Source organism: Anabrus simplex, chromosome 14 (genome assembly GCF_040414725.1).
Source record: "Anabrus simplex isolate iqAnaSimp1 chromosome 14, ASM4041472v1, whole genome shotgun sequence".
Lineage (NCBI taxonomy): Eukaryota > Metazoa > Arthropoda > Insecta > Orthoptera > Tettigoniidae > Anabrus > Anabrus simplex.
In genome coordinates, this window is record NC_090278.1 from 69296923 (window position 1) to 69315641 (window position 18719).

At 38.4% G+C, this 18719-nt stretch overlaps 1 protein-coding gene across 1 annotated transcript in view; it reads right to left on the reverse strand.

Annotated features, from left to right (window-relative positions):
* Positions 1-18719, reverse strand: part of Nipped-A (Transcription-associated protein Nipped-A) — a 347371-nt gene that overhangs the window by 113724 nt on the left and 214928 nt on the right. Inside the window, exons 46-47 of the mRNA XM_067157840.2 lie at positions 15338-15471; positions 811-967 (exon numbers count right to left, since the gene is read on the reverse strand). Coding sequence (XP_067013941.2) covers positions 811-967; positions 15338-15471 — 291 coding nt within the window. The remainder of the gene's footprint in view (positions 1-810; positions 968-15337; positions 15472-18719) is intronic.

Sequence of the window (18719 nt, forward strand, 5' to 3'; positions counted from 1 at the left end):
GAAAAAAATTAATGGATGGAAAGTGCAACCAGAGAACGAAGTGAAAAAGAAGACTGCAGCAAAGTGGACAGAAGAACGAAAAAGGATCCACGGAGAAAGGATGAGAGCTGTTTGGCAACTCAGAAAACAGAATCGTTAGAGCTTTGCGTGATCCATTGGGTCCATACGCACATAATAATAATAATAATAATAATAATAATAATAATAATAATAATAATAATAATAATAATAATAATAATAATAATAATAACAATAATAAAAAATCCAGACAAGAAATGTACTCTAAGATAGAGAAGATCATGGACACAACGCACAAACACAGGGCTCGCTTCTACGGTCACTTATGACTCTCGATGGACAAAACGCATTTTAAATAATTTTTACTCAAAACCAAAAACAACAGTTCCCTGGTACTGTAACGTCAATAAAGACCACGAAGAAATGACGTGCACAAACAAGACTTTTTCAGGAAAAGCATCGTGACTTTTGGGACTTTCCGGGATGTGAAGTGGACAACTGATGCAAAGTGGTCGGATGAACACCGTGCTCAACACAGCGAGCTAATGAAAACGTACTGGACCAATCAAAAACTGAATAAACGCCAGAATGTATAATGAAACTTATCACGGTCCCTAGTTGGCCGATTAGCGAATAATAAATAAATACATTTCATGAAGATGACTCAACATTTCAAAAATTCTTCATTCAGTGGCCAACAGATAAACCATGGCCACTCATCAATTACAACCCTACACTAGGATTCACATTCAGAATGCTGCAAATAAAACTGTGATATCTGAAATACCTTACCTTCTGTACTGGAGTGGGGGGTTCAAAGTCATAACAATCTGCAAGTCCAGTCTTCTTGACTGGGCCAGTAGTGGCTGGATCAACAGCCAGCTGCTCCAAGATGAGCGTCATGCGATGCCAGAGGTTGTGTGCCTTGCCCAGATACTTCATCAGAGTACTGAAACAATGCATAGCAATCATCAATATAAATGCTTCCTAAGTGATGACTAAAATGATGACATGTTAGCAGTATCAACAAATTTGATTATAATTTGGCCCTGTATTGGTTTGGTAACATGAAGAGGATGCCAGTAAACAGAACTGCAAGGAAGGAATTTGACAGAAAAGTAGAAGGAAGACGACCCGTGGGAAGGCCACGAGGAAATGGATAGATTTAGTTAAGAACGATGTACTGCTGAGAGGTCATGATTGGGACAAGTTGGTGGAGGAAGAATGGTACAAGGACAGGATGAGATGGATGAGGCTCATATACCACACCCAGGAAACTGGAGATGGTTTAGGATGATGATGATGATGATGATGATGATGATGATTGGTCCGTATGGATTGAGATCATCAAATAAACCGAGCAGGTTACTAATGGGTCCACCCTGTCAATATTAACTGGTTTTACTAAAACACAGTTAATTTACATTATTCATTAATCACACGTTTCGAGAAATTCGTACCATTCTCTTCATCAGCGATATTACAAGAACCTGCAAAACATCCTCATTTTCTAGTGCCCAACTTGATAATTACAATTATTAAAAATACTGCATATTGTTACAAATATGATGTGGAGGTGCTACATTACAGAAACTTTCAACTGTGTTTTTCGAACGTTAATTTCATGAACGGATGCAGCAACATTTAAGGAATTACAACCTGAAAAAAATCATCATTAAGAAGAATGCTAGTGCTAAGTTTCCAGATTTGTAACAATATCAGATGTGCCAACTTTCAAAAGTAAAAAATCAGGATTTTTTTGTTTTGCAACATATTCCGACATGTTAAGACGTCACTGATGATGAATTATTATTTATTTATTTATCATATGTTAAAACATTGGAATATACAACAATATATAAATTATACACTAAAATAACTAGGGCGTTATTACTATTAGACATAAAAACAGGGTATACAATGACAGAGGTGCCAACCTTTGAAGTGGATTATCAGTAATCGCCCTCTGCCCCCGAGAAAATTTTCGAGTCAAGTCCAAAGCATGCTCCTTCCTTCTCGATAATGACACCCCTTTTGCCCTTCCCTCTAGCAATCTATTCAAAAGTATATCATATTACACAATAACATTTGCACACAACCTGTTAGTTCTGTGATAAAACATTCCTTGTAGCTTGTTTCTCAGGCAGCAGCTGCTTTTTAGTGTAGTTTTCCTTAAAACATCCTTCCCAATGTGATGACATTTTCGTCTTCTGAACCATAAGCGATTCCAGTGCAAATGTGCTAAATATAGGCCTCACTTCTTTCTCAATCGTTTTGTCAACTGTCAGGTACACTTAAGACAGCAAATACAAAACTACTGAAGGATTTATAGTGCAGAAGAGCAGCGCCTGAGCTCCTTCAATCACAATAAATTTTACAACGCTTATGGGTAGCAAAAGGAAGTCACGATCGAATAAGTATTGTTGATAACTCACAAGCATTGAAACGAGGATGATTTAGGAGAAAGGCTTGAAAGGATTTAACACTTTTCCTTCTTTTCTTTTTTCAATAGAAAATTACATGATAATGTCAGCTTTTCCGTAATAATTTCCCCTTTGGCTGTAATTCCGTAACCGTGAGGTGAAATCTGTAATAATTACGGACAATCCGTAATAGATGGCATCTCTGCAATGACAATGTATGCACTTATATAGTGAGAGTTAATTTATCTACCCAGTTAACAGCATATGGATTCAACTTTAGAAAGTCCTTCAGATCACCCGAGTATGATGTAATACTACACTGCTGCACAAATGTGTTGGATGGTCTGGGGAGTCACTCCACACACACAAGGTAGATCAGAAATTTTGTTCCATTTGTAGAGGAAGTCATTACATACTCCATAGTTTGTACGAACCCTGTTGGCAGTTTTCCACATACGTCGAAGCAGATCAAAACCAGCTGGTTTAATTTGGGTATTTAAAACAGTTATGTCTGGTGATGCATGTTGGATCCATTTTTCTTTCCACTGATCATTTATACTGAAGCCCTTATTGAAAAGTTCAACAGCAGATCATATTGCTGGATGTCTGGATTTTAACCTGCCAGATATTGCACTTGGAATGTAGTCATGAACTGGAAGGTCAGGGTGATCCAATATTTAATTATATTCACGTAACACAGCATCCTGTCTTCTAAGTGCAGGTGGATGAATGTGACAAAGTTGGAAGCCAAAATGTTGGTGTAGTTTTTAGACAACCTGTGATTGTATGCATTGTAGTATTGAGCTGGATGTCAAGTTTGCTGGTATGGTTGTTGTTTAGCCGAACAGGAGCACAATAATCTGCTGTACTATAGACTAGTCCCAGTGCAGAGCAATGAAGTGTTGCAGCTGTTGATCCCCATGTAGTACCACACAGCTTTTGAAGGATGTTGTCCCTGGAACAAACTTTGGCTGTAGTATTATTCAGGTGTTGTCGATAAGTTAGGGATCTGTTAAGTGTGACACCCAAATACTTTGGAGTAGGATTATATTTAACTAGATTTTCATTAAAATAGATTTTCAGTTGTCGATTTGCCTGTTTGTTATGAAGATGAAAACATGAAGATTCTGTTTCACTTGGGCTTGTTGTGAGTCACCACTTGTGGTAATACTGCCATAGGATTGAAAGATCGTCTGTCAATATCCTTTCAGTTTCCTCTGTGCATTTTCTACTGATGCCAATGGCTAGATCATCTGCAATACCAATATAAATGGTCCGTTATTGGACATTACCTGCATAAGCAAATTTCCTGCTTACAGTATGAGGGATGTCTGCAATATATAAACTGAAAAGGATTGGTGCAAGTATAGAGCCCTCTGGAAGACCGTTTTTCAAAGTTCATTGATAACTGATTTCCTTGCCCAGGATAAGTTCGAAATATCTATCACATAGCATGTTATTTAATAACTGGGCTAGAGGTCTGTAGGGGATCACTCTTAAGAATTTTAAAAGGAGGCCCTCTCTCCATACTGTGTCATAGGCTGCTGTCAAATCAATAAATACTACGGACGTCTTCATACTGTCTTGAAAGCCTGCCTGGATATAAGTTGTAAGACTAAGGACCTGATCTGTACAGCTCCTCCCTGTTCGGAAACCAGCTTGATCATGTGGGATATGATCCATAATTTTGCCATTCATTCGATTTAGAATCATTCTTTCCAGTAGTTTATAGCAAGCACTGAGGAGAGCTATACAGCAATAGTGTCCTGCCTTGTTTGTTTCCTTTCCTGGTTTAGGAATTGCTATTATTATATCAGTAAAGAACCTTGCTAACCACAGTTTGGCATATGGACCAGTATTCAGTAGGAATTCATTGAACAATTTCCCGGATCAACCGACAAGAAATTTCAGTCCCATCAACGCTAAATCTTCAATCAGATGTTTTTCAAGAAACTGTATCTCACGAAAAGACGGCTACGGCATACTTAAGGATCTTGGTGTTAACATCCCGTCATTGCAACAATTAGAAACGCGGTAGGCGGTGAACATTCATAAGGGACCATCTTAGCATCACATTCAGGTGATATTGTTTAGAGAATCCTCGGAAATCATAAAGCAGAGAGTGGCCACAACAATTGGAAGGAGACAGAGTGCATTTTGACAGCTCTACTTGAAGATGGAACGAGTTTCGTCAAATGTTCATACTTGCAAAATGTCTATGTTATGTCCAGAGTTAGATGTTTATTTTTTTACTTTTTTCGATTGTATCGCCGAACAGGTTTTTGGCACTTCCCTCAGGGCACTGTATAGTCACTGGGCTTTCAGGCAGGAATCGAAACTGCTCCTTAAATAACACAAATGTAGTATTTTAATATTATCGTATAAGATTATGTTATCGAGACCAGAACAGATGTTGCACCTTACATACATAAAGCCATGGGATGTTTTGGGATTGCCTAATGCCTATTACTGTTTTGGTCCTAATATAAGACTGGGAATTTCATGTTTTTGTGTTAAAATGTTATAAAAACTATAGTCGTTTTATTTGAGCATTTTACATTTAAAAAGTTTGTATCATTTCGCACTAGTACCGACTTGTACAGTGAGCACGCTTTCCAGCTGAGCTGAAGGCCACGAATAAGCGTAATTTCTGAAGTTTTGATGATATTTTTTCTCTTTCCAATTTGGTTGTGATTAGTGGCGGACAGAACTGAATATACGGTAATGCATTCAAGAACTTTTGAGAATCGATACTTACATTCAAAACCATATTCTCGAGTTCAACATAACCTTTAAAAGTCGATGTAGGCCTAATTTACATGGTACAAGATTTCCATAAACTGACTATGAACAGTATACTGGTGACCAAATTGTAATGGAAGATTTAAAAATTAAAAAAAATAAAAGGATTTCGCCATCATGTTGGGTGCTTTTGTATTTAATGTGCTTTATTTTATTAGATTAGAGAATTTAAATAATCTACTTGTGGTCGATTGTTGTTTGGCTTGGCATTACCGGTATTAGATTTTTCGAAGAGTTCGGCTGACCAAAGTTACTGAACTGAAAGAAGTTTTTACAGGAATCTGATGAAGTTTCCCCAGTAAAAATGAATGTTATGTTTCGAGATTTTAAAGTCACGTACTGGTAATTAATGTTTGAAGCCGGTCCCGCAAACTAACTTGCATGCCTCCCACCCGGAGGGCCCGGGTTCGATTCCCGGTCAGGCATTTTTACCTGGATATGAGGGCTGGTTCCAGGTTCACTGATTCTACAATTACCTTTAATTGAGGAGCTATCGAATGGTGAGATGGTGACCCCGGTCTAGAGAGCCAGGAATAACAGCCGAGAGGTTTCATCACACTGACCATGCGTCCCCTTGTAATCTGCAGGCCTTCGGACTGAGCAACGGTTGCCTGGTAGGCGGAAGGCCCATTGGGGCTGTAGTTTGGGTTGGTTTAGGAGTGTTTGTAAGATTATACTTATACATATTTCATTTTTGTGATGTTTAGCCAAATTGTTGATGGTTCATTCTTTCCTGGATTTTCCGTCTTTCTGTGTCGTACTTTTTTTTTTCCATGGTCCCTCCAAAAACGGAGAATTGAGGTTTCACTATACTGTATGTATCTGAGCTTTAGAACACATGACTCTTCATTGTAACTGCCTTAGGCCTTTTCATAAATTTCTGAACTAGATTTATGCTCAAAGCACTAGCCTTGTAGAACAGGCTTTAAGGTTTAATTTTTTCCAGAATTCTTTTTTGGGAAGCTCTGGTCTGAATTGAATTTTGGTCCTTGTAAATATGCTAAAAGGAATAGTCTTACAGTCGGCATTTCTATGTGGAAATGATAAAATAAAAAGCATTACGTTAGAGATTCTGTCATATTTAAGAACACCACCAGCTGATTGCATTCGTCTTGTCAGTGCCACTGAACATCAATTCTCTCCAGCTACTTAAAGACTGAGGAAAGACCTGGGATTTTAAAAAAGTACAGGAATACTAAATCTGCTCTCAAAATCTGGAGATAAGTCTCTGTAATCACGAGAGAGGGAGGAAGGACCAAAAATAGGGAGTCCCTCGCTTAAATCACTGGAGCTGGCACATCTGCAATATATGTTTTACAATTTTAATTATCAACCTGGGCCCTAGAAAGTAAGGATGTTTTGCAAGTATTTGTAATATCGCTGGTGAAGAGAATGGTATAAATTTCTCTAAATATGTGCGATTAATGAATAATATGAATTAAATATATTTTCGTATAAGTAATAAATATTGACAGAGCGGACCCATTAATAACCCGTTATGTTTATTTGATGTTAGCAATACATGGATTCAAGATCAGCCGCAAGAAGACAGAATACATGTTCTGCAACTTTGCAGAGCCAGAGTTGTTTGGCCAGCACAACCCCCATCTTCCTAGCTGATGATGACTGACGGGTTCTATCATTAGCACCGCTTTCACAATAGATGGTGATATCGAGCATCACACCAGTCTTGGCTAGATAAAATGATGATCACTGATAGGTGCCTTATGCGACAGATGCATCTCCAGAAAGCTTTAAGTTTACAAGATTGTTGTTAGATCTGCCCTCGTGTATGGTTCCGAATGCAGACAGAAGCAGCACGATGAGCAACTCCGCAACAAAGGAGATACAAATGCTGTGGTGGCGGTCTGTGAACGTTACTCAGACAGTGTGCAATGAGCACATACGAGGATCCTTCGGAATCACTGCTACTGGTGAAAAACTGAAACAGAGACAACTCCAGCCGTACAAGAAGTTCTTGCCATTGTAGAACAAAGGAGAGCCGGGGGACACCAAAGAATAACGTGGTGGAGAACAGCTGAAACCAAATAAAGGAAGGACATCCTTCTTGCCCAGACACAGAAGCAGCGAGAGTACTCTCTACAGATTGGAAGAGCCGACCCTAATTGATACTTGGGAGTAAACACCCTGAAGGCACATATATGGCCAGGAAGCAGCAGAAGAAGAAATTATTCCAGAAGCATTTATTTACGTGAAAACCTTTGAGGAGGTAGAAAGGAAAATGTCACCAGTGTTTGAAGATCTAGCTGTGTATTAGGATTAGACCTCACATTTTAGGCAAAAGATCCTATTTTTTTCCCCTGAAGAGATCACTTAAAATGAAGTTATATTTACACTTTCAGATATTTATAAGGTTAGAAACAGGGGTCCTATTGTGCCTAAAAATGCCTAAATTGACGTAATTACCTATATTTCTATAATTCCTATTTTTTATCCTCAAATCCATCAACAATATTTCTTTTTTTCCTCCCTCTTGTTTAGGGCCTTTAGAGACCATGTCAAGTAACTATAACGCATTTCTGGAAGGCTTTTTTGCAGCCAAAAAGCACTGCATTTTCTTTCTGGCCGCCTGTCTTCTCTCGTGTCCAGCCGCTGTTCTGCTTTTGCTCGTCACGGAAGCCCTTAAAGTTGTTGATCACTTATCTGTATTTTGATTGGTTAGAGATGTCCTCCTGATTTAGTCCCATGCTCTTGAGGTCCTTCCTTACCCTGAACCATTTATGTGAGTGAGTGAGGTCTGTTGTCCAATACGTTAAAAATCTGCTTCATTAGTAGTGTTGCATCCATCCTGAACAGACGTCCATAGAACTTCAGTCGTCGTTTCCTTATTGACTCTGTCAGACGTTCATTATCCCTGCATAGCTCCTCTCTTCCTCGGAGTCTATACCATCTGTCACCTTAGAACCCATTATTTTGCAAATGATCTTGCGCTCATGCTTCTCTCAGTCCGGCCTTTCTTGTCATTCTTTTAATTTATTCCAAAAACTATTTGCTAACTCGTTTTCAGTATCTTAAACAGTATATTCTTGAAATCCTTTTACAAACAAATTCTTACACATGGGAAGCTGTATAAACCACACTCTCCAGAAGTCCTTAAAAACCTCCCGTAGTAAACATGCCCGTAGTCTGTGTGTCACAAGGCTTTTGACAGTATCCATTGACCTGCTGGAAACAAAACTCATTTCATTCTGTGAGAACATTTTCCGTTTGTTCAGTGTGTGCATTATGCTGAAAGTGTGAGCTTCCAAGTCGTCTTTAACTAAACAGTGGATACAGGAGTTCCCCCATTTCACATGGGATGGTAAAATTATATTCTGTGACGTTTGCAGCAAAGAATGGGTGAAATTTATTTTATATTTCCCTCTAATGAGTTATCAATTTAGCAAAATAAAAGGGTATTTGATTTAATGCCTTTAAACTACGTAAAATTGAAGCTGCCCAAAATATAGTTTTAGAACCTATTTTTTCATACTTGAGAGCCTATTTTAGATACGTAAAATAACTTTCTTAGCACCTAAAAATCTGAGTCTAATCATGATACGAACCACATGACACCTAAGTATGGAAAAACCCCCAGGTCTGTGCATTCCACACAAGATGCATGGAGAAAGCTGAGCGTAACTGGATACTCCAAAATACCTCAGAGCAAAGCTGTACCTAGTGGGGAGGATAAGGAGGTTTAAAACCCCTCCAAAATAAAAGTGAACTCGAAAAATTTAAACAGCATGTACGGGTTTTGGAACAGCCTACAATGAAGTAGAAATATTATAAAAATAAGCATTTGCAAAATAAACAATTGAATTTAACCTATAAAATCTCCGCCATCTTTAAATGTTTCTCGAATGTAATTAGCAAATTTACTGAAAACATAAATGAAATGTTTAATTTTGGTAAGATATACGGATTGTTTGTGTTTCATGCTCTTAATACATTTTACACCATAAAAATTAATTCCAATAAACATATAGAAACATTTTTTCATGTTATCGAGCCACTAGAGGATATTTTAAAAAAAATGACTCAAACCTCTAAATATTTTTAGTACTTACATTGAAACATACTGGTACCTCCATTTTTAAACAAATCTTTGTGTTGCACTTCACGCATATGTTCAAGCATGTTCTGCCCACCAGACCGCTATGAATTTACCTTTCTACTTCACCCATTACCGAGCTCGATAGCTGCAGTCGCTTAACTGCGGCCAGTATCCAGTATTCGGGAGATAGTAGGTTCGAACCCCACTGTCGGCAGCCCTGACAATGGTTTTCTGTGGTTTCTCATTTTCACACCAGGCAAATGCTGGAGCTGTACCTTAATTAAGGCCACGGCCGCTTCCTTCCCACTCCTAGCCCTTCCCTGTCCCATCGTCGCCATAAGACCTATCTGTGTCGGTGCGACGTAAAGCAACTAGCAAAAAAAAAAAAAACACTTCACCCATTGAGTTGTAAAAGGTACTGCTTTAAAACTATTTAGAACTTTCCTTTCTGTAAAATCTATCTGAAAGGAAAAAAGTATTTGTTACTAAACTTAGGCTGCTTGTCCACTGGAAGTGACTACGCGTGATTACGAGATGAGGAGACAACGGGCGACTTTGATTCATACGACTACACGTGACTGGAGTCGTCCACTGCAGGCGACTTTGCGCAGCATCTGTACTCTGTACAGGTCTGTGTGTGTTTCCGTAGTAGATGTTGTCAAGTTATTAAATGTATTAAATATTCTGTGAGAGGATGATGAGGATTTAGTTTATATTCTGGAGAGTCCCTACCTGATGAGGCGTCGGAGGAAAAATCGCAAAAGAAGACATCCATGCTGGGTAAACCCAATACTAGCTAAAAGGAAGCCAATGGGAGAATTCTATCATCTGCACAATGATCTAGACCAAGACCCCCAGAAGTTCTTTGATTATTATCGGATGCGTCCAGCAATATTTCATTATATTTTAAATGCAATAGAGCCAAAAATAGACAAAACGTCAAACTTCAGGGAGACAATAACACCTCTGGAACGTTTAACTGTGACTCTAAGGTATTAAAAAGTTTTGATATTTATTTATTTATTTTTTATTTTTAATTTATATTTATTAAAGAATCAAATCTCAAATTAAGTATGCAATTTAACCCTTTCAGACCTGAAAGAAAACTGGAGGTGTGAATTTTTGTTTGTACGTCAAGAACTGACTAAAATGCTCCTCAATACACATATTAATAGTTTATTTTACAAAATAAAAACTAACATCCGAAAAACAGGACCCACACAATAGGGAACATGCATGATCCGGGGTTTTAATTAAAAATATGCTAATCTGATTCAAAATTTCATGCAGAGTTCAAAAATGTGATCAGAATGTACAAATAATAACTCCAAACGTGATAAAAATCTACGAAAATGTCACGTCACGCAAGTACGCGATCTCATTGGTCTGACGTCATCGTACAGGTTGACTGAATTAGCAGACGAAAAAACACATAGTGTGCTGTGAGAAGCAGGATACACTTCGCGTATTTCTACTTTACGTTAGTGTCTAGTATGGTTAAATTCGAGGTCTACACATTGGATAATAATCTGAGTGGTATATTTTAGACTTAAAATGAATCCTGCGCAGACAGTGAGGCAGAAAACTTATAAATGGTGTAGAGTTCCGATGTGCAATAGCACATCGCATACCATACCAAACAAATTGTTTATAAATGTTCCAAAGACGCTAAAACTAGGGAGAAATGGATTTTGGCGAGCCGGAGAAATGCTGGTGATATATCAGAAAAGTCTACAGTTTATTTTTTTGAAGATTTTAACGCAAGATGAATTTGTTTGAATTTTCAAATCACTTTTCCATGTCAGCTGTTCTAGTGGTAAAACTTTAAATTTTAATGTGTGATGCTTTATTTAAATGCTTCAATTACATCTTGGAATATGAAAGTAATAAACAGTGCATTAAATAATGCTGATTATTAAAGTATTCTCCAAACCTAACCTATGTTTTGGGTGATCCATGTCAAGATAATAAATCAAAGGGGTTATGAACCATTTTGACAGCTCTAATTCTACCAATATATCTTGGCATGGGACAGTTATGTATGTCTTTATTGAAGAGCTTAATTGGTAAAGAAATTTAGGCTATACCTAAATACTCTATAATGTAACGAAGAATAGGCGTGTACATCATGAAAGGAAACAACGTGAATTTAACAAATGTATAACTCTACACAAAACCAATGCTTGTCTGTTGGGGTCTTATAAGTTAACAATGCTCAATTATAATAATTATCATAATATTAATGACATAAATAACATAATTGCACACAGGTGAAAATAGTGATGTAGGTGTTTAAAATATTATCCAACTTAGCCTAAGTTTTAGGTTATACAAGCCAAGTCAATAAACCGAAGGGTAAAAATACCGCGCGAGTTGGCCGTGCGGTTAGGAGCGCGCAGCTGTGAGCTCGCATCCGGGAGATAGTGGGTTTTGAACCCCACTGCCGGCAGCCCTGAATATGGTTTTCCGTGGTTTCCCCATTTTCACACCAGGCAAATGATGAGGCTGTACCTAAGGCCATGGCCGCTTTGTTCCCATTCCTAGGCCTTTCCTGTCCCATCGTCGCCATAAGACCTATATGTGACGGTGTGACGTAAAGAAAAAAAAAAGTAAAAGTCACAGCACCCAAAGACATTCCTGTATTGAGCGACTAAAATGTCACCAGGACACTTTTCTTTCCTGGTATGCTCAGCTTGTTAAAAGCCAAATGTAATTAATGTTATTGGCTTTACGCCCCGCTAACTACTTCTACGATTTTCGGAGACGCCGATGTGCAGGAATTTAGTCCTGCAGGAGTTCTTTTACGTGCCAGTAAATCTACCGACACGAGGCTGACGTATTTGAGCACCTTCAACTACCACCGGACTGAACCAGGTTCGAACCTGCCAAGTTGGGGTCAGAAGGCCAGCACCTCAACAGTCTGAACCACTCAGCCCGACTTGTGAAAACTAGATGAAGTCATATTTATCTTTATCATGTTTAACATTTTCCCTCCACAAAGATATTTAATTCTCTTTCATGGGCACTGGAAGTGGGTAGGCCAGTTGTCCCAACCATAAATATATATTTTTTTGGGAATGATAGATTATAGCCCTATAGTACTATGATCTTTCTTTCTTTCCTTCTTTCTTTCTTTCTTAATCAGTTTATCCTTCAGGGTTGGTTTTCTCTCGGACTCAGCGAGGGATTTCACCTCTACCACTTCAAGGGCAGTGTCCTGGAACGTGAGACTTTGAGTATGGTGATGCAACTGGTGAGGAGGGCCATTACCTCGCCCAGGCGGCCTCACCTGTTATGCTCAACAGGGGCCTTGTTGGAGGATGGGAGGATCGGAAGGGATAGACAAGGAAGAGGGAAGGAAACGGCCGTGGCCTTAGGTGCCTGGAGGAGAAGTAGGAAAATACGAAAAACCACTTCGAGGATGGCTGAGGTGGGATTCGAAACTCTTCTACTCAGTTGACCTCCCGAGGCTGAGTAGACCCCGTTCCAGTCCTCGTACTATTTGTTTTCAACTTTCATGGCAGAGCCGAGAATCGAAACCGGGCCTCCGGGAGTGGCACACATTAACCACTACACCACAGAAGCGGACTATTACTATAATGCTACCTATATGTTTATGTTAGTGCTGAAATCCGATTTCTTACTTTACTAATGCTGAAAGCCCGAAAATGTAATGTTATTCTTTAATAGGGGAATCAGTCTAGAAGGAAATATTGAAATGTTGAAAGTGATGTGATATCTATCCAGGTTCGTTGTTATCCTAATACTATGGGTTACAGTACATTGCACGTATATAAAAGACGCCACTTACAAACTTGCTTGTTATCCGCGAATTTCTGCGGCCACAAAAGGCACTACTTTTCAAGAATGATGACATCTACACATGATAGATTGTCTGACTGTGCTGTTTTGAACCTTTCTTCTGTCATTTCGAAGTTATTCGCGATCATGAATAATAAACAATCGGCTTTTAGCAACGGCTGATGCACAGTGGCTGGTAGAGCTCCATGCGGTACTGGATCGTGACGTCACAGCGCGCCGCTTACGTCAGAGGCCGTTTCACTCGCCTTGCGGAAAGGCACTATTAAATATTTTTTTAATGGTAGAAAACAAGGCAACATACCACAATGTAATACGTTTACGTACTATTTCATTGGTGTACTTTTCAAAAAAAATATTTTTGAAAATGATGCATGTTCCCAATTGTGCGTATCAAAATTCAAAACCTCGTATCACGTACGATGGTGTAGCTTCAAAATTTACGTTCACTAACCAATGTACACACTTCATTGAATATATTCCGGTATTCAGTAAAGCTTCTAGATTAATATAAACGCAGTAAATAAATACTTACTTTCGGCACTACTGCTTCCTGCCATCTCGCCGATCAACTGTGCTTTTTAAACTCTTCTTCCTTCGCCCTGGCGGTCAAGCGCATACTAAAATCAATTGAAATACACGCCACGTGTCCTGCACAATCACTGCAGTCCAGTGTAGCGCCGAAAAAACATCAAACACGGTCAGGGATAACTAAAATACGAACCCGCACAATTGTGCATACTAGGTCTGAAAGGGTTAATTTATCAGTGTAACATACAAAAACGAGAGAAAAGCACACAATCCATAAGAAAAGAATAAAAAGGGTTAAACAGACATACAAAACTTTTAAATCTAATTTGAAAAGTCTCTAAATGTTGTTTTCAATCATTACTCTCTTAGGTACTGTTTCCACTTAAATTTGCTTTTTTCATTTCGTTTTCATTTTATATTACAACAGGAACTGCACATGTTCCTGTATTGAAATGATGACCGAGCCAGGATCGAACCGGTCAAGTTGGGCTCAGAAGGCCAGCGCTATATAGTCTGAGCTACTCAGTCCGGCATATTATATGAATAAATAAATAATAATTTAATAAGAGTACTTAACATTATCAACACCCACTTCCTCTGCAACCTTCGACCATAGTTTGTGTTGTATATCTCGAGAAGGATAGCGTTCATCTTTCATATTCCATAGTGGTATTCTTTCACAAACCGCACTTACCAACTTTTCACTATCTACACCCTCTCTGACATTTGTTTGTGGGTACGCCTTGCCTGAGAGTAAACTAGATCAAAATTTCTCACTGAAAGCTCACTGTGAAGACACAAAACTTGAAGTACTGCATGTGCCGGGATCATCAGCATCAGCATCATCCGGAAACTTAGTGCTTTGAGAAAAGTGTTTCCTAGTGGTTGTAAAAATCCTCATGTTTGTATACTTATGCTGAATTTACTTCTGAGCTTGGCTCACCCAGTGGTTTTCTTATTTTAATCTTTCCAGGATGCTGGATGTATTTAGTTTCCTGGTGTAAAGAGTTTAGTCTCTAGTATGCCTAGAAGTGCCTAAATAATTCAGGTCTATTTTCATTTTCATATAGTTCCCATTATATGTCATCTCCCTTTGACTTTCATTATTATCTAATATCATTTTTTATTATTTTTTTTTACACTTTATGGCCTTCTCCTTCTCGTCAAAACTGGTGCATAGAAATATGTGAAGACTGCAAATCGTCCATCATCACAACATCCAACTGATTCTTATCCAAGTGCCTGGATATTAGAGCACTCTCACACACACATTTAAATGGAGCCATTACACACAGAGGTTCAATGAGCTTGTAGCTTTTGGAAGGCCAGCTTTATATCACATCTCCATTTTGCCTGATGGTTGGAAACAGGCTTGTGTATCTGCTCTTAAATCAACAATGAATAGCAGTGCTTCAATTGCAGTTGATAAAACCAGGAAAGAGCACCCATTTCACTTATGAAGTAAGATTAAGATTTATCAACAGAAGTTTTATCGAAGAACAGCTTACTGTTATCTCCTGCTCCAATTGCATTTGCTTCACATAGACTCTTAGCTCTTCATTCCCAGGATTAAGATAATCTAATCACTTCAAAAGCAACAGGAAAAAAATGCAAGTACCATATTTACAAATAATTTTCATTAGGCAGTTAAACAGTGCAAAACATATCTGACAAGTAAGATACTCACGGCTTGAGGTTTATCTCTGGATCAGTGCAGAGTGTGAGACCCTCAACAAAAGTGTTGAGAGCACTTGGTTGGCAGTCCCGTTGCACAACGTGTGACCCGCTGGATAGGAAGGGTGCCAACTCGTGAAGTATAGCCTGAATGAGGCAAAAAAAAGAAACCATTAATTAAGGAATTTATATGTGAAAAAATATTTTAGACAGTTACAGACATGATACACGGATTTTAAAAAAAGAAAGCAACACTTTGACTTTTCTTTTGCCTACTCTTATAAAACTTCATGCTAGCTCGTATAGGGCTAATCCATTTATCTGTTACTATTATTGTTATTCAGGCAATCTTTGTCCTTGGGCAACCTGCAGCCGTTGCGGGAAGATTGTACAATATATAAAATATCTTATTTTTCTGAATCCAAGATTACCACCCCCCACTTTTGCCTTCCAAAAAATTTAATTAGGCTTAAAAAGTGCTTTGTGAAATCATTTTTTTATTTATAACAAGTGTCATATTTAATTTGAGAAAAAATAAACACACACAAGTATCATGTAAATTCTACCTACTCCCCTAATCATTTTCAATCGAGGTGTCTGATAATGCCTTCAAAAATTCAGAGAATTCCTCTTCGCGAGACCACATTCGTATCGCATCTCCTATTATGGCCATTCTGACCTAGTATTTTTCGTGCACATACCTCAGAATTTCATGTTCGACTTCTTTAAAGCTTCCTTGTTGAAGGCCACTGAATGCCTTTCTTGTACAGTACACATTTTTAAACTGTCTTCATGCTAACGCTGAATACTGGCTTTAGTTATGCTGTATTTTCTTGTGGCTGCACAATTATTCTTTACTTCCGTGTGTTTGATAACCGTTGACTTAAAACTGGCATCATAATATCGACAAGAACCCGTTGAAAATTTTCCGGCAATACCTGTTAGGTGTCTACAATATGACGATCCATCATGAAAATATTCCTGTTGTCTATACAAATGTTACTTTTACTAAGCATCAGGTACAACCGGCTGCTGTTAGACGTATGTCTCGCTTGGCGATGTATAATAAAGCCGCAGACGTTAAAGGTTAACAAGTTAAATGTGCCATATTACGGCCATTCCGCCCTTGCGTTCTATGCGTTCATACATCACAATACATCTTCCACATCTTAAAAGCGGGCCACTGAATGCATTTTTTGTACAGTACGCATTTTTTAAGCTACAGTGTCTCCATGCTAATGCCGAACATTGGCTTTAGTTATGGCGTATTTTCTTGCAGCTGTACAATTATTCTTCATTTCCGCTTGTTAACTTAACAATGGCATCATAATATCGACGAGATCCCACTGAAAATTTGCTGGTTCCGCATGTCTCTACAATATGACAATCCATAATTTTATTAATATAACTTTAGAAGGTATAGTAGACGCGTTATAACTCTGCCACCGAGTAGCCGTGGACTTCCTAAGAATTCGAAGGGTCGCATGCTTGCTGTTCCAATTCGAATGATATTCCCTGCACAGTTGGGGCTCGGAAGTATATTATGGTCGACCTTGTAATAATTTGACTCAAGAGTGTAATGATTTGAGGCCATTCTGCAGATTTGAAAAATGTTTCTATAAAGGCTTTTATAATGTCATTCTCTCTGTACTATTTTCTGAGAACCGTTGATGCTACACAGAAGCATTATACAACCGTTTGCAGCGGCTAGCAGACATTGAAGGTAGAGTTTTATGAGTGCGCCGGAGGAGTGGGGTGAAGGGAAGCTGTGTAGTTACGATGGTAGACGCCAGTGATGTTCATTGCTGTTAGGTCGCGAATGCAAGACGACCCTTGATATTTCACATGAAATTTTCAGGAACAAAATACGTCTTGGATTTGGAGAAATATGGTATATTTATTTTGCATAATCCACTAACTAAATACTGTCTTCACGTACAATGAATTTGCTTAAAAGCTTCAAAAGTCGTAATTTGATCAACAGTACTGTTTAATTATAAAAAGTTCAAAGGATATTTCAATTTAAAATTTTTGCTTAAAACACTTTTCTTTCGTCACGAACATGCTTTCACGATTCAGTATATTCTCGGAAGCAGGTATGGGAAGTTTGGAGCCTATCTTTTTAATCCTAATGATGCTCGCAATGCCTTCATGTGTAATGGAGGTTCTCTTCTTCCTCTAGTACCTTTCAAAGTTAATGTAACTTTAATGCTTTTAGTCTGTCAAAGAATAATTATAACACCTGTTTAAAAAATACACAATTAAACAAGGAATGACAGGTTTTATTTTTTAAGTGTATGACAGACTGAAAAGCAACACTGGAGAGTATGGCTTCATTTTTAACAAATCTAGTAATTAATGAGGGTTAAGGCCAACACACACAGAGAATGCTAAGCTATGCTATGCAACCCAACGAAAAAAATTGCTCCAATGAAGTTACATGGAAAGGCACACACAGAATGCTATGCTAACCTAAGGAACGCCAAGCTAAACTTTACAGATCACCAAGGAGGCGATTTTCATAGCTGTAGCTGGCTTTGCGCACAATCATTTTTTGCCCAGCATCTAGCATGTCTGTGGCTTTCATGAATTACCTCAATACAGCAGCTATTTTATTGCTTAATTATTTCTGTGTTTGTTAATTATCATGGTGGGCAGACGAAAGGAAGAAAGACTGAATGAAGAGGTACAAAAATATACTTGTCTGTCTGTCAAATTATTAAAGATTATTAAAGATGGCAAGAAATAAATGAACGGAAATTGATTGTAGTATCATTTATTACTTTTACATACATTTTTACCCTACTTTCTATAATTTGAGTACTTCATATTTAGGTTTTCATAATATCATCCTCGGTAATATAGGGAAGTTCATGAAACTGTTTCCTGATTCAGACGAAAGTAATTTTCAATTAATCATTTCCACACATTTTATGCATACAGAATCTTCTCCTCTCTCTGTATCTCCTTCTTCATCTTCCACGACAACAGCCAATAAGAAAGCCCCCTTTTCAGTTAAACGGCTGCCTAGCATAGTTTAGCTTAGCCTTTTATTTGTGACACAGCATAACATAGCTTCGCATTGCTTAGCATAGCGTAACTTATCTTAGCTTCCTGTGTGTGGTGACCTTTAGGGTCCCGCAAGGCAGTTTGCCTATATACTGGGTGTCTACAATTAAACTGACAGTATTCGGCACGGCATAGCACAGGCTGTGATGACCACTAAGCATTTTCTAATGTGTGACCTTCAAATCCCCCAACCTGAATCCATGCGACTTTTTTTTTTGCTAGTTGCTTCACGTCGCACCGACACAGATAAGTCTTATGGCGACGATGGGACAGGGAAGGGCTAGGAGTGGGAAGGAAGCGGCCGTGGCCTTAATTAAGGTACAGCC